The sequence below is a fragment of the Abrus precatorius genome, unplaced genomic scaffold (assembly GCF_003935025.1).
Source record: "Abrus precatorius isolate BTA unplaced genomic scaffold, Abrus_2018 Scaffold10, whole genome shotgun sequence".
In the NCBI taxonomy this organism is placed as follows: domain Eukaryota; kingdom Viridiplantae; phylum Streptophyta; class Magnoliopsida; order Fabales; family Fabaceae; genus Abrus; species Abrus precatorius.
In genome coordinates this window covers 23,058,953-23,082,925 of record NW_020874292.1, presented here as the reverse complement: position 1 = coordinate 23,082,925, position 23,973 = coordinate 23,058,953, and the positions used below count along the sequence as shown (strand labels likewise).

Here is a 23,973-nt window from a genome sequence, read left to right as displayed (position 1 = left end):
TGGATTTGTTGTCAATAAGAATTTTGTGTTCTCCTTCTGCTTCAAATTAGAATCAAATAGAATCTTCTTTTGCCATAGAAAAGAGAAGTAATTAAGTGAGTCACTTAGATCACGGTTAGAGAAATCAATCAACTTGAATTTTTCACTCCTCCTGAAGTTGATGCTTGAGTTACGGTGTCTTTGAAATATTTAACCACTCTCTTTGCAACTTTGAGATGTCTTTCATTTATATTATGAATGAAACTAGAAAACTTACTTTCAGCACTCAAGGTATTAGGATGAAATATTGTGGTATTTCCTTTGCATGAGAAAGTTGTTTGCTCCTCCTTTGATAGATTCAGAGTAAAAAAATTTTGTTTCATTTTTACTTTGAAAATATCTTTGACTAACTTCATCTTTAATCAAACAATGTTTATCTTCAAAAATAACTTTGAATCTCCCTTCAATTAGTTGATCAACACTTAACAAATTTTGGTCAATTTTAGGAACCTAAAGAACATCGTGAATTAACTTTGTGTCTGAATAGTTTGCTATTGCAATTGTTTCCTTTCCTTTGACTGGGATGAAATCACCATTACCTATTTTGACTTTAGTGATGTTAGTCAGCATCAAATCTCTAAAGAGTTTTTTGTTATTAGTCATGTGGTTAGTGCAACCACTATCAATTAGCCAACCTTCATTTGATTTAAAGTTGGAGAGGCAAGTAGCAACAAATAAATGATCTTTTTCCCCATTCGAAGCGATTTTAGTCTCTTCATCTTAGTGTTGGTTTTGATTTTTGCATATAACTTCTTCATGTCCCATTTGGTTGCATTTACCGCATTGTGCATTTAGCCTTCTCCAACATTTGAAAGGAGGATGATCATTTTTTTCATAATGATGACATGGAGGATAAGATTTCTTCTTGTTGTATCTTGCATTTTCATGATGCATGATATGTAAAGCTCCCTCAATAACATCTTCTTATCTAATTGTATGCCTTTACTCTTGTGCTTGTAAGGCATTTAAGAGTTCCACTTTTGGACAAGTATTTGGTATTCTCTAAGGTAGTGATCGTAGCCTCAAATCTTTCAGGCACTGTTACAAGAATTGTTTCAATAATTTTAGAATCGGGAAAATCAATACCTAGTAATCTTACATTGTTGGCTATGCCAAGCAGTCTGTCTGAGTATACTTTAATTGTCTTAGACTCTTTCATTCTTTAGAGTTCAAATTTTCTCATCAAATTCAACACTTGCATGCCTTGAATTCTTTCATTCCCGGCATATTCTTTCTTAAGATAATCTCAAATTGCTTTTACTGTTTTTAAAGTCATGATTCCAGTGAAGATAGTTGTTGAAACACCAGCACAAAGACATGCTTTTGCCTTTGCCTTTCGTGTTTTTCTCTCCTTGTAACTTCTTATTTGGATGCGGCAGCAGAAAAACTTCATAATCCTCTTCAACGGCTTCCCAAAGATCTAAAGCCTCTAGGTAAGTTTCCATTTTGATAACCTAAAGATCATAATTTTCTCCATAAAAAACAGGAGGAGCGACTTGTGAAAAATTTAATTCAACATCCACTTTCACAGTTCTGTAAGAAAATAGCTCTTGATATCACTTTGTTGATTTGATGATAAAAAAAGTAAAATAAAGTAAAGAAAAGAAAATGTGAATAGAATGAATAGAGAAAGAACTCAACTTTTATTCAATAGCAACAATACATTTATAATAAATCAAAAAAACCTAAACTAATTGCGTAACTAAAAAGATTTGATAATAAATTAAATTATTTCTAAAATATCGAAACGACTTATTGACTATGATACTTATATAATAAACTGAAATAAAAGAAAACAATTGATAGCAGTTTAAAAAACATATTATTAACAAATATCCTTACACAAAAAAAAGACAGAAAAGCACTTAACTTTTTCTGTTACCAACTATTTCAATTTCTTGTACACAAAAGCTTCTTATTTACCTTAATTTATCTTACAAAATAGAACTACAAACTTAATCAAACAGTAGGTAAAAAGCAAATAAAGCAACAAACGAAACATTCAAGCTTCGAAAGTGCCATTACACGCCTTTTGCACTTGGTATTATTTTCTATTGTTTCACACACATAGGATTAGAGAATTTATTGGGAGTCTCCGTACACTACAATAGGGCTTCTAACTTGAAAAGTGCCATCATCCCAAACCAAAGAAGCAGAGAGTATATCCACATTAATGCTCCCTTCAATTATGACAGAGAATGCTTTCTTCTGCCCAATTGATGTGAAGGACAAAACACTTGGTTTCACTTGGATATCTAACAAAGATGGAGATACCACTTTGGCTTGATAACTAGATGTTTCTGATCCCACATTTGTAACCGATCTATGGAAAACACGACTGAAAGATGAAACGTTTATATGAAGTGCAAATGATGGGAGATTGAGATCGTATACAGCTTCCTTTTTAGCATGTTTGCTACAAGTACTATGATCTTTTGTGAGAGTTCGGAGTTGTTTATCTGTTAAACCCTCTCCACACAAGAACTTGATATAATCTGCTTCGCTAATATCATACACTAAACCAGGATTTGCTGCCTTAACGGGATTCATTTGCCCCGCGCCATATGCCAATTCAAAATCAGGATTGAGAGAAGGACTCATTGGAGTAGCTGTTAATTGCAATGTAACAAAGAGATGGTTTTACTTTGGTGGCTAATTAGATAGAGATAACAAGAAAATGTGCTAAAAAGAAAAAAACTTGGTTAAATGTTAAGCAATGTTCTTAAAACATTACTAAAGATATTAGAAATAATTTTTTTTTAAAAAGTTTTTTTCTGTCTCATATTAAATGTATTTAATACTAATGTACACATTTAAAAAAAAATTAGTTTTACTGATTATTATAGTAAAATAAATTAATCCCACTAAAAGTGTTGAAATTGTTACAATATAAATCCTTAATCTAAATAAAGGCAAAACAGTTATTACCGGTGGTCATTAACGCAGACTTGATCATAGCAGGAGACCAATTGCGGTGAAATGATTTGACATATGCAGCTGCTCCAGATGCATGAGGGCAAGCCATAGAAGTGCCTGAGATTACATTGTATAGAACTCCTCTTTTGTCTCCTTTAAATTCTGAAAGTGGGTTGCGAGGAGAATATGCTGCTAGAATGTTAGATCCTGGGGCAGCCAGATCAGGCTACAATATCAAGCAATAAGAATTTGAGTGCATATGAAGATGACAAATTGATATGGATTATACTATACAAAAATTTGTTACCTTGAGAGTGTTTGGCGTAATTGGATTTGGACCTCTTGATGAGAACGCAGTTATGTAAGGGGCTACTGGATCATTGATTTCAGCACTCCTAAATATTGTGGCTGTTGAATTACTGCTAGGTTCAAGTCAATATGTTAACATTTTGAATAAATAGTTTGCTAACAAATAAATAGTCACTTTGGAATATATAGTTCTCAACCAAAAATATAAGCATTTCCAATATTAAAAGATTTGAATGTGAGAAAAATATTTTATAATTTTTGGACTGTGTTAACTAAATTGTCTCGAAATCTAATTTTTTATTGCCTTCCACTATAATATTTATAAAATTATTACTTCATATTGCTTTTAATTGTCGTTCCCTCTTATTCGAAACCAAATAAGGAACTTTCACTTTTAACAAATCAAATAAGGCGACTCTCTCTTTCCCTTTTATCTCTTTTTTCCCTTTTACTAAAATATCTTTTCACCTCATCCTTCCTTTCACCAAATTTCAAATTCAAAACAAGGATTTCACATAACAAGGGAAGGAAATAGAAAGGATGATAAAAATATCCCTTTGGATGTTATAAAAGAGAATTTTTTTTTTATAAGTTCCACCACACAAAAAAATTATTTTAGAGAAAAATAATAGTAAAAGAGGAAAAATAGATAGGGGCATAACGAGAGATGTTTTTTTTTTTAAAATTTCTTTTTAATTTTAAATTAATATAAAAATAAAAATATCAAAGGAAATACTAGAATAAAAACCTTATGAATTTTAATTTTTATAAATATTTTTAATGTAATTTAATTATTTTTAATTTTTTATTCATTGAAATAAGTGAAAGAAATATTTCCATTCAATTTCTTTTTTTATACCTCCTTGAAGCACTGTAGTAAGAAAAAACGCTATTAATATTCTTTTGACTAAGCCAAGACAGGGGAATAGCAAGTATAGGTGGGATATCTTTATTTCCAGTGCTTCCAACTAGCATCCCAGCTGCCCCAGATAAAAACCCTACGTCTTCAGCGTTTCGGAAGCCATCACATATAACGATCTTTCCCTTCACCGAACTTTTAACCACAGATTTATCGAAGCAAAACCTGTGCCCCAGTAAAATATTAAATTCAAATCCAATGTTTATAACCAAAAATTGATAAACAAGGAAAATTCCCGTTATGGAATAATTCATATTCTGATACCTGGAGATAGAACTATTATATCCAGCAGCAGTGTTGGGCACATCTCCAGCGTAAACCAATGGAAACATTTTGTTTTTGAGATCAAAAGTGTTAAATGAAACCCCCTGTGTTATAGGACACATTCATAAAAATTTATCTTTACAATTTATCTTTAAAATAAGGTGAATGAAACATCAAAGATACCTCAAAAACCATGCCGTTTCCCAACTGGACCTTGGTAAGGAACTTTCTACCAATAGTGCTAGCTGCCACTGAAAGCAACCAGGGTGAATAATTTGTCATAGAGCTAGCACTTGGACCGTCATTACCAGCAGCATGTGATGTTAATATGCCTCTTTTCATTGCATGGAAACTTCCTATATCAATAGGATGATCAAAATAACGATGGATTTCATTGGGTCCAGTTGAAATTGAAATAACATCTACTCCATCAGCAATTGCATCATCAAATGCTGCAAGGGTGTCAGCATTACCACAACCACTCTTCCAACATGTTTTGTAGATAGCGATGCGTGCTGATGGAACTCCTCCACGGGCTGTTCCTGCAGCAAAGCCAAATAGACTTGCGGAGTCAACCCAATTTCCAGCAGCTGTGGATGCAGTGTGTGACCCGTGCCCATCTGCATCTTTAGGAGATACGATGTCAGCTTTGTCATACTCATCAACATCCATGCTGAAGTATTTTGCTCCAATTATTTTGCTACACGGAAAGATAATAAATAAAGTGTCGGTTAGAAACAAAAAGGTCATTATTTGAAATTTAAAATACCGTAATATAGTTATATCCTGTCTTATAATTTTTTTAAAATTTTACGTTTTGGTGTTGGTACCCTATCAAAATTGTGGGTAGTGCCATGTATAAAAGGCTTTAATAAAGAATTCATTTTTTTAAGATGTAGAGATGTATTACTTGTTGCAGGTAAAGTTGTGGCATGATCCCTTCCACTTTTTGGGTGGAGGACCAAATCCTTGGTCACTGAAGCTCTTAGAGTCTGGCCAAACACCTGTGTCTATTACTCCAACAATTATGTCACTCTCCATACTTGATCTTTTGGCTTCCTTTGAAACGCCTATGAAATCCCACGATCTAGTCGTCCGGAGACGATTCTTCTTATTTTGGAAAACAGAGACAACCTTGTCCATTTCTATTGCAACACCAAAGTATAACAGAGTACTTTAATTCCATCATAATTGAATGTTTTAGTAACGGTGAGAATCACAGTACCTGCCATTCTTTCCGCCTCCGCTTCTGTTAACTTCACCACAAATCCATTGAAGCTCTTCTTATAGCTGTGAAGTATAGCTTCTGGCTTAAAGTCACTGTATACAAACACACATCTGGATAGTCAATTTTTCTTATGATTCTCTTCTTGGATAAGAAACAATGGATTATAATCCAAATTACATTACTTCTTAATATTTTACTGCCCAAATTCTCTTGCAGCGTTTTGTGAAATGCAGAGGATCCGTTTCCTTGAAAAAAGAAAAAATCTAGATATATTTCAAACTATTGCAGTTAATTAAGCTTTATACTACTGTTATTAATTTTGTTAAGTATTCCCAAAACTTGTCCCCTCAAAACTCAAGTTGCAAATCAAAATGCATTAATTGCTAAAGCTGGAAATAACTCAAACTTGACCTTATTAAAGAACGATATTATCATAATTCATAAACATGGATTAGACAATAGACACATAATGTTCAACCTGCCAAGGACCTTTTGAGCCATGGTCATATGAAGAGAAGGTAAGGATGCGGGGTCCATGCCTTCAGGATGATCACCCATGTACACAATGTATGTCTGTATTCAAAAATGATTAGATTAAATTGAGCAATGTTAAGCATCATTATCATCTTCATAACTACATACAATATAAGTATAGGTAGGAAGAAACTGGGCCATGAAGTTTATGCAAATATTTGTCTTTCCTAGGACACTCCGAATTAGCCAAAAACCTACGAAAAATGTAGTAAATTATAACGAGAGGATGTACCATGTGAGTATTTATATTTTACCTTCCGATCATTCTTGGAATATGTCTGATTAATTATCAGAATCCAAGAAAGTGTGGAAAGAAGGATTAGCCTAATAGAAAACATATTTTTGCAGCATAGATCAAATTGAGAAGCTGAAAAGCTCAAAGGAGGAGTTGATGTATGTATTGTTGCCCGTTCCACCAAAGAGTATTTATGATGGAAGAAAGGTAACTTTTTCACTGTGTGGCTTTCAAATTCGTTGTACAGATATTTTATTCTATAGTTAAAATGCAAACCAAGGACCGAAGGACGGATACACAGGGAATGAGATCTCCCAGTAATTTCTGCAGAGTGTGCTGTTCTAATTATTTCCTTTAAAATTTATTTAATTTAAGTTCAAAAATTAAACTTGTCATATACAAGAATAAATCAAAGGATTAGATTGATGCAATTATCCTTTGATTATAAACAATAGAAATCCGAATGTATATACTATTTCAATCATGCAATATGCGTCCCCATCACACCACTATGAGTATCAGCCAATACATATTTATTTTTATCATATAATTCATAAATATTATTTCATCCATTTTAAATTTTTTGTTGTTATATATAATGATATGATTAAAAAAAAAACTTGCTATATGATTTTAAAATCAAATTACAGTTAAATTTCATTAAATTGTTCTATATTAAAATATATTTAAAAAGTAATTTGTATTTACTTTTCCAAACAATCGATAAAATAAAACAAAACTCAAATTGTATTTGAAGAATCAGATGATCAAGTATTTTTTTCCCCAAACCCACATTAATTGAGGACTAAATTATCGAAATAAATTGCGCGAATTAATTATTAAAATAAACTGATGTGAAATTGAATACTTTTGTATTAAATAAATTCTGCTAATAAAAAAAGTGATATGTTAAAATTTTTAAATTTACAAATTGTAAACTTATAGGTGTAGAAAGTTTACCTAAGAAAAACTATGCTCTTCTGTAAATTGAATCAACAAGTATAGGTAAGGTCACGCTTTAGCTAATCTCTCTCTCCAGTTACGAGTATGTATTAACAAATAGTATTCATACAAAATTATATATTTTTAAGAATTTACGCTACTCTATATATAGTACCGGATTTATTATTTGATCGGAATTATACCTATGTTATTACAGAAAAAATATTATTTATTAATAAATAATAACTACCGGAAATTAAATTTATATTTGATAACTTTTTATAAATTAATGTATTAATTAATCGTAACACGTTTCTTTAATGTTTATAATTTATTAAGAATCATCTCATAAATAAAATCAAAAGAATATTCTGACTCATTAATACTAATGATTGTACAAATTTTATTTTATTTGTCATTGATTGTACCATGTTTGAACAGGCCTCTTTATTGGTTGGAACCTTGCTTGAATGTGCTGTTCCGTTAATCTTGCATCATATGTCCATATGTTAAAGGGATGAGCACTCTCTTTTTTTCTAAAAGTTTTACTTATAAAAACAGAAGGTGCAAATAAAGAAATAATTTTATATTTTTATATATTTTTTATGATTTTTTTTATTTTCATTTGTTGATATTGTTATTACTTTTATTTATTTAACATAAAAAAATAAATTGTGAAATAATTCTTTTTTAAAGGAAGAAATAAATTATTGTGGCCCAATTCATCACTCACTGGACCATCGAGTGAAGAAGAAATTAACTATTGTGGCTCAATTATTTGTGTTATAGATATTACATAAATAGTATTTCACCCCTTTTTAATTATTGTGCATTTGTAGCTGTCGTCACTCCAATGGAAAGGCTTATGTCATATATTTTCATGATTTGACGTCACAAACGAAGCATTATATTTTAGAGGAATTTTATACAACGGGACAAATTACATCATATTTTATTAAGTATAAACATGTTTTTATATTAAATTGACATTTTAAAATTATATAATTACATAAAAAATTTATATATATATATATATATATATGTGAATTAATAGATATTTATATTATTTAAAATAATATATGATATTATATGTTTTAGGAACTTCAATTTTTTTCCTTACGATTGCATTAAGAAAGGGATTCTATTCTTTTGCTGTGAGTTTTTAAATAATTCTATAGTGTATAGAACGATTGGTGGTACAAGAATCGCTTTAAGAAAAAAAATATTTGATTATTTAAGAAAATTTTAAGAGATAAATTAATAAGTGTGTCTTTTATTTTTTATTTAATTACATAAATTTTATTTTCTTTAACATTATTAGTTGTAATTTCTAAATTAAATTCATGTTTTCTACGTATTTCTGATCTCATATTAAACTTTTGATAATTTAATAATTTAGAATATATACATATAATTTACTAATTAAAATTGATATTTTATAAATAATTTTTAAAAAAAATTTAATTTAATATTATAACTACAAATAGTATACATCAAAATATTTAAAAATTACTAACAAATATTAGTACGACAAATAACTCGATATCGCTTAAGTAAAGTTTTGGATTCAAGTCTTTGTGTATGTAAAAAATCTCTCGTGATAAATTCACTCACCACATCCAAATGTACGATCCAGATTAAATCTGGATTCAATCAGATGAGAAACCAAAAAAAATATTTAAAAATTTAATAAAATTAAATAAAAACTTTAATTTTTAAAATGTAAAATAGAATTAATATAAATAAATAAGATGTAAAACCGTTAATTTTAATTTTAAAATATATAAAATAAAAAATGATTCTATTAATATTTTACTTTCTAAACAAGTACTTTTATTTATAATATTGGATTGAAAGTTCAATGTGTTTAGGCCATACTTGTCTTTGAACTTTTGATTCCTTTTCCGAAAAATATGAAAAGTGAAATCTAAAAATTTTAAAAAATAAAGTAGGAACGAGTGATGCTATATTGTAATTTGTAACTTAAATGTTTTAATCCTAAATTTTAAAAAAATTATCTTGTGCTTTTATTTTAAGTTGCTGTGTTTTTGTTTATTATAAAAAAAGGCACCTTATAGGATTGTGTCAAAGAGAAGGTTATTTGTTTATTTGTATATTATTATTAATTAAAAAAGAATATTTAATATAATTGATTTGACTTTGTTAAGGTTTTTAAAAAGTTGTTGATACTTCTCTATTCAACATTCATGTATCATAGCGATATTTTAAAAAGAAGTGAATGGACGAAAGCAAATTACTTAAATCAGATGGGAAACAAAAAAAATATTTAAAAATTTAATAAAATTAAATACAAACTTTAATTTCTAAAATATAAAACAGAATTAATATAAATAAATAAGAAGTAAGAGTGTTAATTTTAATTTTAAAATATATATAGTAAAAAAATGATTCTATTAATATTTCACTTTATAAACAAGTACTTTTATTTATAATATTGGATTGAAAGTTCAGTGTGTTTAGGCCATACTAGTCTTTGAACTTTTGATTCCTTTCCCGAAAAATATGAAAAGTGAAATCTAAAAATTTTAAAAAATAAAGGAACGAGCTTGTAATTTGTAACTTAAATGTTTTAATCATAAATTTTAAAAAAATTATCTTGTGCTTTTATTTTAAGTTGCTATGTTTTTGTTTATTATACAAAAATGACATCTTATAGGTAGGGGTGTCCATCCAATAGGGTAAACTAACGAACCTGATAATTCAAACTTATCCAAATTAGAAAATAATCCAAACCAATATTTAACGAGTCTAATCCGATCTAAATCAATCAAATCCAACGTGATTTGATTCGGATAATATAACACCTTAAATTTAATTTTATTAAATATCAAATTTAAGAAAATTGGAGAAAATAATTTCTTTTAAAATAATTTTTCCCATACATGGTTCATTAAAATATTTCAAATAAGGATGGTTACAACTTGCATCAAATCGTTGCTACAGGACTTAATGAGTACATCAAAATTTTCAAAATAAATTCCCAAGTCCTATAGCAGTTTCATCCATACTTCATTGAGTTTGGTACTGATCATCTTGGTCACCTGAAAAATAAATGTAAGGATGAGTACTCTACACTACCCAACACATACACAATTAACATAGAGTCTCACTTCACACATACTTCATATTATTCATAATACATTTTACACAAGTGTAATTTCAAACAACAAAGTTCAGCAATTCATTTTGATTCACGATCAATGCACTCACGGCACCAAAACATTTTTCACACGTGCATTCACCGCACACAGTCACGCTCAATGTAGCACTGTGATCACAGATTCACACCATGGATAGTCGTTGGTTACTCCCGCCTCACGAATACCACGTGGGCAGTCACGAGTCGCTCAACAAACCTGGTCAGACACTACTAGAAAATCTACAAATATAGACAGATTTACAAACGGATTTTTTTATTATTACAGATGAATTTTAGCATTACAGATGAATTTATAGACGGTTACAGTCCGTTTGTAATATGCGCGTCAGTAAATAATTACAGACGGATTTAAAAATCTGTCTGTAATTTATAGATAGAAAATTCGTCTGTAAATCCGTCAGTAATTCATTTATGAAATTTTTTTAAAATTGTTTCATTTTTTTTTATAAACATAATTATTCCTCCCTGTTCCTAATTATCACAATTTATAAACATAATAAAAACTACAAAATTATATATTTAAATCAGAAATTATTTATAAAATGTAAAATTAAAATGTCATTACAAATGAAGAAGTAAACATCTAAAAAAATAATATCAAAAATAAAATAATATTATATATCACTAATAATCAGTGTGATCATTTTCTGAAAAAATACCGTCATTAGTAGAGGAGGAGTCAGAGGAGGAATGACGCATGGAGCTGAAGATTTGTGGTGTTGGAGCTAGTGGAGGAAGAGGAAGAGGTGTAGAAGTACTTGCTTTCATGACCTCAAAGTATGCATGCATCTGCTGCATCTGCATATGCTGCTGTTGCATATGTTACTGCACCTTCCTTTGCATCTTCGATGTCACCTTCTTCTCTATCTTCTTTTCCATTTTCTTCGCCCACCTATGCCCTGTGTAGAAGGAGGTTGTGTGGCATCTGTAGTCAGCAGTGAAGGAAGAGGAGCAACATATCCAGGATTAGGCACAATGATAAATTGCTCTTGTCCCTTATCCTGCGGGTTTGCATAGTAGCTGGTGTGGAGATGGAAGTGGGAGCAGTTGCTGAAGGAGTGTTGTCACGATTAGAACGCTGAGCAACATTTTTTTTACCTTTACCTGCTATATCTGAATCAAATATAATACATATTAAGAGACTAAATACACAAATACACAATATTATATCAACCTTTTATTACACATTACACAAATTTCTAATGTAAATTTTGGCAGAATCTCCTCTAATATATGAATATTTTCTTATATTTGTTTACACTTAATGCAACAAATTTCTAATGTAACTTTAGATAGAATCTCCCCTTATATATGAATATTTCCTTATATTTGTTTACACTTAATATAACAAATTTCTAATATAAATTTTGGCAGAATCTCCTCTAATATATGAATATTTTTTTATATTTGTTTACACTTAATACAACAAATTTCTAATGTAAATTTTGACAGAATATCTCTTAATAAAACAATATTTCCTTATATTTGTTTACACGTACTTAATATAAAAATCTAAATTTTCTTTACACATAATCTATATATTATGTAACAATCTATTAATCAATGCATAAAAAACATACACATTACAATCCTAAATTAGTCTATAGCACATCCCCTTATAACTCCACAACATGCATATTCTACAAACTCTGCAAACACAAAGAATCCCACAGCACACAATAATCAGGTTTGAAGAAGGACCTCTACGCCCTTCCCCCAGTCATACAATCTCTAATCCTACAACTCTATATTAGAAATTTTAAGTCTCTAAAATATATCAAAAATAAAAAAAAACTAAACCGATTAAAAATTAAAGTATTGTACCAAGAACACAATGATGCAAATTATCTTTCAAAAGGATGCTCCAATCACTCGCAAAGGCAAAAAAACTGAAGTTCCTAGAGAGAGAGGCGAGAGAGAGAGAGAGTAAATTATGTAAAATGAGGAAAGAGAAGAAGGAGCCGCGGTTTTAAGGATTTCACACATTACAGACGAAAAAATCCGTCTATAAATGGTTTAATGAAACGTTTCATTTTAAAGGTTCATTTACCGACGAATTTTTCTGTCTGTAAATCGCCAGATGAAAAGTCACTCAAAAAGGGCAATATTTACAGACGGATTTTTCCGTATGTAACTCCCGCTCCAAATTTTCCTCTCATTTTCAAATTACAGATGAAAAAATTCATTTGTAATTCTTGTCTCTATTATTTCATGCCAAATGGCGGGCAAGCTACAGACGGCCATTACAGACGAATTTTTCAGAAAATTTTAAAAAAAATTCACAAATCTGTCTGTAAAGTCGTCTGTATTACAGACGGATAATGGTCGTCTGTAAATGGCGTTTTTCTGGTAGTGAGAGGTCTAGTCAAAAGGAGAGTGTGTGCCTTGTGATGCACCCACGCTCACTCTTGGTGTCACCACCACTCTCTCTTCTCTAAGGTATTTCTACCGTCCTCATCTTCCACACCTCCAGTATATCGCTGAATCATTCATAGCATCATTACAACGGCGTTTAACACGCCCCATTCATACACATTTCATTCACAGCACACGGCACAATGCCTATAGTCATTCACATTACACGACACATAGGCTTACATTCATGTACAATACTCAGCACGTATGCCCTTATTCCATCACACATCATTTTCAACAAAATTCATATTTACATTCAACATGTCATCTAAATCCATTTCTAACTATTTACGTTATTCAATCATTGACATGCACACACATACATTTACTCACATTCTCAATCAGGGTTATGTCAACCCCACAATCAAACCACATTGTATTCAAACACACAATAATTTCTATCAATCACACACTTTCTTTCATCTATCTCAGCCACGTTGCGACATTTAGCAAGATAAACAGTAAATAAAATACAATGAGATAGGGTATAGTCCTCCATTACCTCGAATTGAAGACTCACACACAAATCAACAAGGAAAAGAGTTTCCCACATGAATCCCTAAAACAAATGGAAAACTCCATGAGAACTCAAAGAGGACTCAAAAAACAGAGAAGAGGGACGAAAATCAAAATCATAACCATAACCATTAAAACTCACCTCCAAGCATTCCTAACACGAATCCAACCTTCAATCTAACTCACAAACAGCTTTAGAGGCAATTTAATCGGTGGAATATGGTTTGGGATTGAGAGGATCGAAGAAATTTCGAAGGTAGATATGAGAAATGAGGTTCCCGAACCCTAAACCTCTTTAAATCCCTTTCTGGTTGCAATACTCTCGCTACAGCAAAAATCTCAGAAGAAATTATATTCTATTTTCTACAAAATCTCGCTACAGCGAAACCTTATCGCTACAGTGAGATTGCACCCAGAAATGCACCCCAAACTGTCATTTTTCGCTACAGCAAGGGACCTCTCGCTGTAATGAGAATGTGACACTTTCACGCCTTCCTCCCTGGGCTCGCTACAGCGAGAATGCCTCAGTATTACACCCTTAACCTATTTTTCAGTTCAATCAATCCATTCACATCATATATATATATATAATAAATACACAACACATGAAAGTCCACATAAACACTTATATTAATAATTAAACTATATTACAAAATTCGGGACGTTACAAATAATAGGTGGCACTGTGCTAATCCGATCACCCGAACATATACTCAATTAACCTGATGAATACTACTTAATAGTAAATCACGTGACTCACAGAGATTCCTGACACTTATTTTAAATTTGGTTTTTTTTGTTTTGAATTGAGACTTGTTTGAATTTGTGTATTTGTGTTGGAATGTTGTGTAATTGTATTAAAATTATGTGTCAAGAATTATTCAAATGAAGAAAAATTGAAATTTTTTATATCTTTTTATACGTCTTTTATTTTATATTATTTAATTGAACAATCAGATAATCCAAACTGAACCAACATGTTCGTATTTAGTTTGAATTTCTAAATTTCTTTTTTTACAAATTCAAATCAAATCAAACCAATCTATTTTAATCAGTTTAGATTATTTTTTCTTCCAAACTCAAACCAAACCGACCTATAGACACTCTTACTTATATGATTGTTTCAGAGAGAAAGTTATTTGTTTATTTTTATATTATTATTAATTAATAAAAAATATTTAATATAATTAATTTGACTTGGTTAAGGTTTTAAAAAAGTTATTGATATTTGTCTATTCAACATTCATGTATTATAGCGATATTTTAAAAAGGAGTAAATGGACGAAAACATCTTGCAATGCCAACAAAATGAAACCAACCTGTATATTATAGCGATGTTTTTACATTTATATAAGTTTTAAAATAAAAATTATTTGAAATTATAAAAAAACAGTATCCATAATTTAGTTAATATAATTTAAGTTCAAATTTTTTAAAATATACCAACGTCATCTGTTCTTTAAAAAAGGACAGTGTGCTAAAAAGAATATACTTTAGTTTAATACATAAAAGCAGTTTTTTTTTTTCCTTTTTTCTAGAGAGTACATAAAAGCAGATTTGAAAGAATAAGCACCACATATTTCAGAAGAAAGAGAAAATTTTAATATAAATAATATTTAATGATTATCAAGTATATTCTAAAGATTCTATTACTTTAAGAAAGATACGGCAGAATTTCTAAAAATATTCTTAAATCAGTATATTTTAAGAGATTAATTTTTTTATCAAGTCAAGTAATTTTTTCTACATTATATATTTATTAGTTTATAATTTATTTAATATAATCAAATATTTATTAGTAATAATTATAATATTTGCTTTTAAAAAAATTATAAATTTTAAAACAATCATATAATATGTTTTAAAATAGTTTAATTTAATGATATTCATGTATAAAAAAAATTACTAGTTAGAAGAATTTTACAATTTAAGTTTTTAAACATTTAATCAAGTAGTAAAATCTTCTATATCTCTTACAATTGAGGGGATTTTTAAAGTGATGAATTAATTATTAGGGAATTTTTAAATAAAGGAATTATCAAATAAATTAGTTTTGTAATAATGGAGAATGTTATGATTAAAGACGAAGGAAAATGCAGTCCATAAAGATGATGTGAAATAAAAATATTTATTTGTTGAGTTAAAACATCAATAAAGAAAGAGTGTTTTTTTTTGTTATATGTGGGAAGAATATCTGTGAATTCTCAACAGCTACAGAAGAAATCACAGTTTTTAGATGATGTCTGTCTCTCTCTCTCTCTCTGTGCATTTAACCCAATTCCCATTCCGAGTGTTAGTGGGAAAACTTTAGAAGATGAACGCCATGAATGTGTTGAGGTCCCACCCACCATTTATGCCATGTTGTTTCCATTCTTCACTCATTAATGATTACGAATTCAAGTGTGAAAGCAAAGCCACTATTGAAAAACTCGACAACTACTTTTCAACACACACTATCATTGCCAAACATTACAATTACAAGCTCCCATTTTCCCCATCTAAGTACACTTCCAACCCAGTTTAGTGTTTTCCCCACTTTTATTCTTTAGGACGTACCATAATGTTGTTAACTCGTATAATTATTTTGCTTTTATATTTATTTTTTAATCATTTAAAGAAAATTTATACAAGTTTTTTCATATTTTAAAATAATAAATCTATGTCATTTTTATTTAATGCTTACTTAATATATATATATATATATATATATATAGATAATAATTTTTTTATTTACTTGAATAATATTCTTTTTATGTCACACTTACAATCATCTTTATCATTACAATTTGGAAATTAATAAAGTTTTAAAAAATAAATTATTTTTAACTTATGAAAAAAATTATTCTTTATTTTTTTAGATTATTGTTTTTATATATAAACATGTTTACAAGTTTATCCCAAACATTAATGTAGCTTTTAAGAGAATTCAAAAGTATGTTATTTAGTATTTGATGAAAATGTAAATGGTTATATGATAATTTAACCCGATATTTTTTATCTTAAAATATTTAAGATATATTAAATTCTTTTTTCTTCTACGATTAATTTTATAATATAATCTTTTTATTTAACAATTTTAATATACAAATTAGGTTTTTAAATACTCAATTTAATATTTTTTGGTATTATTTTAAAAATAAAGACTACCTGTTTAATAATTAAATATAATAATATAATTAATTAATTAAAAATGACACTTTTATTTTTAATACACATACTACATATTATTCAACATACAAATTGTTTCACACAATAAATAACTTATTTGTAATTGGTCTATTCAATTATTTTATTTTTTAAAATATTAATAAGACTATTTTTTAACAAATGAAAGTTGAATATTAAATATTTTATTTTGTAAAATTATAAATAAGAAGCCGTACTTCACTTTTACGACTTTATATGTTATTAAAACATAAATATATAAAGTCATATTTCTCCCGTACGATTTTTTATTTTATAAAAGATAATTGAAAGTCAAAATCAAAGTAGTATTTTAAATGTTTGACTTTTATTTTATAAATAAAATAAAATAAAAGTCGGGCATAGAAGTGAGAATTTGTGAATTTTTAAATATTTTTATTATAAAGTTAGGTTGAATATAAAATTATAAAGTACATCGATCTTAAAAAATAATTTCTAAACTAGAGTAGTATCATAAATTTGCCATCTGGTCAAAGGTACATTAGTCCAACAAGAAAGGGCTGAAGCTATCAAGCCAGCAAAACTCTTCAAGTTGAACTCATTCTGTCCCCAATTTTGTGGTCACTACTCAAAATGGTTTGTGCTCTTCATTGGTAATTTCTTAGAAAATGTTGTCATGTATTTGAAAGAGTTTGTGATTATAAAAATAACTTGTAATTTTTTAATTTATTTTAAAAATTTCTCAATATAAATAATTTTAATGATATATTTTTATCTTATAATTCCAAAAAAATGTTAATAAATGTAGACATAACCCTGATGTGATAAAAAAAAAATTGAATGACCACTTAATCAAGTCATATTTTTAAAATTTTATTATAATAAGTTAAAAGAATATTTTAATAAATTATAGTAAAAAGTTTGCATGAGTCATAAGCTATTATCATATACTCATCTCAAAATTTTTTAAATATCTCCTAAATATAACTTAAAGGTGGATTATGTTTCTCTTGTAATATTTTTTCATTCAGTATGATGCATATGGGTGCACGCACATATTAAGTGTAGATAGGGTAGTGAAAAGAGTCTAGCTTACCCTTCGATGCACTTGGGAAGCTACTTCCTCCAATGTCCGTGTCATCCATGGAAACACTATGGATATATATAATGCAAACTTACGTTTAGTTTTTATGTTTCAATCAACTGCAGTATATGTATAACTATGATTACAGATAGAAAGAATTGCGCTAGGTTCAGGCTCAAGCACTTCAACTATTAATTTGTTTAAATGTCAAACATTTTATCACAATTTATATCTTAATGAGATTCAAAATTATTCATCTTACAATAATTAATTGGTAAATAATTACAATCCTCAAGAAGGCATATGTTATTTAACTCTCACGAACGAGCAAATTGGCGCACAATTGACGTTCCTCTATTTGTGGGTGAGGACGTGTACGGGTGGATCCAAAAAATAGAAAGGTATTTTCGAATTTAAGAAGTGGGTGCAGCAGATCGCATGAATGTGGTGGTTTTGGCATTAGAAAATGACGCTCTTAGTTGGTTCCATTGGTGGGAAGGGTGTAACCCTAACCCCGGATGGGATCAATTTCGTAACGCAGTAATGGAGTGATTTCAACCTATCACAGCTCCGACGACAAAATTTACAGCTTAATTTCTTTAAAGTTTAACTTGACTTAACCTATTAAAATAATAAACCTAATTTAAGTCTTTTAAGAAATTTAATTAATTAAATAAGTTATAGTCGAACTTTAAAAAAAAAAAAAGTCTATTAGACTTATTAGAATGATCTATTTAAAATTTATAATAATATAATAATATTAAATAAATTAAATTTTAAAATAAATAAAATCTTAAATTATAAACTCTAATTTTTCTTTATCAAAGTTGTAGAGTGTTCCTATTGCATACTTATGTGAAAGAGAGTCATATTTATTAGAGTCTTATTTGATCTATTTTGTACATTAATTTGTATTTATATTATCTTAATTATGTAATTTTATTATATATATTCAAGATGTTAGAACTATTTTTTATAGTTTATTTATATATAAGTTATATGACCTTTATAAAGACATATATACTTAAATAGTTAAGTAAATTATTTATAAAAAATTTTAATACGAAGTAAGTTGTTAGAAAGGTTAATAGATTAAGTAGACTTTTAAAAAGATTAGATTAGATTTAATAAAAAGTTTACAACAAATAATAGACAAAACTTAAATTTTAAAATTATTAAATAGGTTATGTTTATTTATGAAAAGTTTATCTTAACTTATTTTTATCCCAACTCACGAGTAACTCAATTGTTTAATTTGGCATTAGTTTAAGAATTCTCCATTCGTGATAATTTTTGTTTGGAATTCAACCTACACAGTTCAAATCTTTCTTTCGTTAAAAATACAAGGAATCTTTAGTAATAAACAATCTTAATAAAATTCTAGGCCAAATAAAAAAAAAAAACATGTCCAAAAGTCGGTTTTCTGTGCGTCCAATGAGTCAATATATATAATGATGTATATATGGTGATACAAATGTTATAAGAAGAACTAAATTACTTGTCCAAAAATAATAATAATTAATCCCTAAAAACACTTGTGTTTGAAAATACTCCTAAAAGCACTCCCATTTAATTTATTTTTTTATAAAAATATCTGTGTTCAATAATTAGTACTCAAATTATACAGATAAATTGATTTAATTTAATTTCGCATCAAATCATAAATAAGTAAGAGATAATACTTTTATTGATGAAAAAAATATATATTTATCTCATTAATTTTAATATTTCATAATGTTTTGTTTATACAAGTTTGTTTTTTATTCCTCAATGTGTTATTGCAAGAACTAAAGTTTTAGTATTATGAAATTGAGAAACATTTTAATATAGTAAAATATTTAAAGTTGACATTTTTAGATAGTACTATTTAGAGAGATGGAATTTTAATTCAACTCTTAAGCAGTTAGTTGAAGAGAACTAAATAATATGAATGCTATTGTTAAAATTATGGATCGTTTCTCAAAGTAGTTTAGAGAGATGCAACGAGGGAAAGGAACGTGCATATGATATGAATTTCTTCATTTGGTAAGGTCGCGAGTTACCGTTTCTTTCCGTTCAGCCTATTATTTCATTTCTGTTGTTGATCTATGGTTTGTTATTTCCTTTCCACAAAGGTTAAAGTACAAAGCCATCAGGCCCTGACCCATAAGACGCATTGATCGGTTAAGAAAACAGAAGTAATAGTCAGAGATACTGGCAGCAAAGGATAATAACTCAAGTGGTTCAAATCCTTAACAACCTTATCATCAGCAACAGATTCCATTATGTGTAACTTATCTCTTCCTTAACTTTCTCATTTGTAACCTTATTTCTGTTTCTTCAAAGATATATATATATTTTGTACACAGTATCATGAGAATATATGAAAATTATTCCCGCCGCCATATTTCTATCTTCAACACCTTCGGAAAGGTCTAAAATTGGAGGACCTGTGTAAAATGATCTAATAAGAAAAGTTTTGCCTATTGCACAAGAATTCATACATGCTCGCAATCATCAAATCTTCAACACTTTATAGTCTGTAAGCTACACCACATCAATACTTCCATCTTCTAAGGATCAATTAACACTACAAGCCTACAACTTGCTAGCATGCTGAGAGGCTTGTTTGTTGAATTTTTCAATTATTTCCACATTTGTTCAATATTTCAAGGAGATAAACATCATCACTATTGTATACATACCAGCAATGCAAAATTTGACAAAAGGAAAAACTGATGTAACCACCATATATCCATACAACTGTTTTAAAACATTCACGGATCACTTTTATTTATCATTGCTCAATTAGACAGAAAAAACAACAGCCAAAGATCAAATGGAAATCAGCGATAAAGGCTTTCAGATCTCAGGTTCTCTGCAATTTCAGTTTCCCATCGGTCCCCATTTTCAAGCAGCTTCTCTTTGTCATATAAAAGCTCCTGCAACAGGTAAACATATAATTAGAAATAAATAAGCAAAGAAACAATTAACCGCAAGTACTGACAGATAGTACTTAAACATATAATTAATAACAAAGAAAGAAACAATTGTTAACATGCACTAACAGATTGTATTTATATAATTCAACACAAAGGAAATGAAAATGAACCTCATGAGTCTCAGTGGCAAATTCGAAGTTTGGCCCTTCAACAATGGCATCAACAGGGCATGCCTCTTGACAAAATCCACAATAGATGCATTTGGTCATGTCAATATCATACCTGAAAAATTTAAAACATAAGAGAGCAAGAATGGAAAGGGGGAAGGAGACAAAAAAGGCAGACAGGAAAGGTAATTTCACCGAGTTGTCCGGCGGCTTCCATCTTCTCGCTCTTCAGCCTCAATTGTGATTGCTTGTGCAGGACATATCTGATAAAAGAAGTAGTATTTAGAAAGAATAATAACAACACAGCAGTTGATTGTACTGACAAGGAGAGAAACAGTAAAAGTGTAAAGGGGAATAAAACATGGAAAGAATATGTAATGGATTGATCATTTGTTGTAATTATAATTATAACTTGGGGTATGCATTAATGATTTCAGCTCTGTTGTTTGGTAGTTTTAAGATTATAATAATTTGCCTATCAAGTAGTTCTTTCTTGCACTAACTGGATTTCATTATTTAGGGAGTTTGAGATGAAAACCTATGTTTTGAGACTGAATTGTTATCCAGAAATTCTCCTTAATCCCTTGTATATTACCTGTGCTTTTGTCCCTACTCTCTAGAGCTCTACTTGTTTGTTCTCTAGAGGGATAATGCTGCAGTAGTACGACTGTACTAGTTATAAAGAAAAGATTTCAGAGAAAATAAAACTGTTATTATTTGTGTATAGAAAAATATACCTATTATAGTCTCCAAGGATAAGGGTCTGAAATCTTTATTTGGGACACTCAAATTGACATATTTCTACCTCTTAGTGATAGCAAGTACATTTTCCAACGCCTGATTCAACTATAATTATGAGACACATTTTTGTACACACTACCAAGGGTTTGTGTCTTACACTTTGTACAGTGTGTTCGAATTCAGAAACAATTGCACATTTTTGTTTCTACAGTAACCAACAAGCTACAGTCGGTAACACATACATCCAGGTGGCATTTGCTATATATACAAAATAGTCTTAAAAAGTTGGCAAGTTAAGTAGTAGTCCAGTTAATGAAAGCAACAGAAAGTCATATGCTATTAGGTAGCATGCCATGCATGCTCTCACAAAGTTGGATAAACAGTAAAAGCCTTACTGCTTCACAAAGTTTGCAGGCAATACAACGTTCTTCCCCTGTTGGATATCGTCGGAGTGCATGTTCACCACGGAAACGAGGGCTCAAGGGGCCCTTCTCAAATGGATAATTGATCTGAATTAAAGAAGTCATGCATTTAATTAGAAGCTGCAACAGTTTTGGTCAGCAAACAGTTTTAGAAGACACTTACTGTAACTTTTGGTTCAAAGAAGTATTTCAGCGTCAGCATTAGACCTCGAACCATTTCAGTGAGAAAAAGTGTATTGATGCTCCGTTCAAAAACTGTCACCCAAAGCATCAGCAATAATTTAGTTTCATTATAGAATAAACTGAAAAATCATACTGAAAATAAAAGGCTTACAAATAAATACCAGAACTCCAATCTTTTGAAATTTCCTTTGCAAGTTGCTCCCTTTCTTCATCCTCTGCAGTTTGTGCATCACAAAAATATGATATGAACGAAGGGGCATAAATATGTAACACAAGCATGAGAAAAGTAAAAGGTGATCCAGTAGATATTTCAATTGACGGTCACCAATGATGATGCTACTGGGGGTACAAATTCAGAGGGCCAGAACCACAGTGAGGGGGGAGGAGGGGGGAATGCATTGTTGTGTTTCAACCTGCACACTATCATGGCTCACTCCATAGCTCTACCAACTAAATTTCCTCAAGGGATTATTTTTAATAGTGCATGCAGACCCAGCTCATTGCCACCTTTTAGAAAGTTCGTTTATTGTACAGTGTTAACCATGAAAAACCAAAAACAGGATCATGATTGTCATTGTACATGCAATAAATAATTAGATATAGAAAACAATCAATATTCATATAATTAGTTCTCAGTGGTTTTGCTTGCTAACCATCGTATAAGAATGTAGAAAATAGTACACAAAGATGGCAAGAGAAATGGCAGACCTTTTTTGGTAGAGTAGGACTGTGCACTTAGTCGCAGGCCATAGTTTTGGGAGCTACGCAGCCCTTGCCCACTTACAGCCTAAACAAGAAGAACAAAAAGGGTTAGTATTAAGCTAAACGTTTGGCATCCTACAATAAAAATGACCCATGTATAATTCACAACAAGCTCTTAACTAAATTATTAAGAGCATCACATAACCAGTCATAAGTCAGCATACTTAAAGAGGCTACACAACAAAACAGATAAAATAAAATCCAGTTCACAGATTGGAATCTAAGAATATAAATTAGGGCAGGGTACATTTGGTGTTCTCAACTCAAACAACGTCTAATTAAGATATTATTCTTCTTTCGTTCATTTCCAAAAATTTTCCACAAATAACAGGACTCGTAATCAGATTAAAATTACCAGTTGGCGGGTGCGAAGAGCAAGAAGCGATTTCCGAGCTAGGATTGCAGCCATTCCTGCAAAGACAGTTGAAAGGAGAAGATATTGTCGCAGGACCTGAAAATGAAAACATTGAACAATCAAATGCAGTATGAGATTAATTTCAAATTGAATAATTAGGTTCAAAACAATCAAATATTTGGAAGCGAAGAAGGGGAACATAAAATTGAATTAAAAGGGGAAAGAGAGTGGTAGTTGAAGCGAATATTAAGAAATCAACGCGAAACTCGAACCAGTAGAATAGAAGGATTCAGAATTGAACGGTGATTGTTTAAGCGTTTCGGAAAAGAAAGAAAATACCTTATGCGAGCTTGATCTCAGAACAAAGAACTGAGAATCCAACCAAATTCTCCTTTCGGGAGTACTGAAACTAAGACACCGGGTAGCCCATGAACTAGAGTAATCAACATCACCAGCCCAGCCCAACTAAGCCCTGACCCACATCATAAGAAAAGAGAAGTTGCCCACCCCACCCCACCCCAGCCCAACCCATATGTCAAATTAATATTCATGTATATATTTTTTAAATAGTCACGTATCTATTTTGTAGCAAAATTTTCTTCAAGAGATTCCTCCCAAATGTTCAATAAGTTAAAGTTGTGATGTTAACTAAATAAAGCACTACTAAATTTAAAAAATTTAAATAAAAAATTATGT

The 23,973-nt window shown here is 29.8% G+C and overlaps 2 protein-coding genes across 4 annotated transcripts; both read right to left on the bottom strand.

Moving 5' to 3' along the window:
* Positions 1–1,845: 1,845 nt before the first annotated feature.
* LOC113846955 (cucumisin-like) lies at positions 1,846–6,652 on the bottom strand. The gene is made up of 10 exons (XM_027475742.1): positions 6,464–6,652; positions 6,154–6,248; positions 5,673–5,767; positions 5,358–5,592; positions 4,631–5,147; positions 4,448–4,551; positions 4,124–4,348; positions 3,263–3,374; positions 2,968–3,181; positions 1,846–2,648 (listed from the first exon to the last, which is right to left on the bottom strand). Exons 1-10 carry the CDS (start codon positions 6,545–6,547, stop codon positions 2,122–2,124), a joined length of 2,208 nt encoding a protein of 735 aa, XP_027331543.1. The 5' UTR covers positions 6,548–6,652; the 3' UTR covers positions 1,846–2,121.
* Positions 6,653–20,177: 13,525 nt separating this feature from the next.
* On the bottom strand, positions 20,178–23,659 carry LOC113847440 (NADH dehydrogenase [ubiquinone] iron-sulfur protein 8-B, mitochondrial). 3 transcript variants are annotated; one of them, XM_027476555.1, is made up of 9 exons: positions 23,617–23,659; positions 23,278–23,373; positions 22,869–22,947; positions 22,322–22,375; positions 22,141–22,232; positions 21,951–22,064; positions 21,010–21,077; positions 20,818–20,929; positions 20,178–20,647 (listed from the first exon to the last, which is right to left on the bottom strand). In XM_027476555.1, exons 2-9 carry the CDS (start codon positions 23,329–23,331, stop codon positions 20,552–20,554), a joined length of 669 nt encoding a protein of 222 aa, XP_027332356.1. In that variant the 5' UTR covers positions 23,332–23,373; positions 23,617–23,659; the 3' UTR covers positions 20,178–20,551. The 3 variants fall into 3 exon arrangements, with proteins under 3 accessions (XP_027332356.1, XP_027332365.1, XP_027332374.1); XM_027476564.1 differs by lacking the exon at positions 23,617–23,659 and adding an exon at positions 23,550–23,587; XM_027476573.1 differs by lacking the exon at positions 23,617–23,659 and having other exon boundaries at positions 23,278–23,558.
* Between the last annotated feature and the right edge of the window lie 314 nt (positions 23,660–23,973).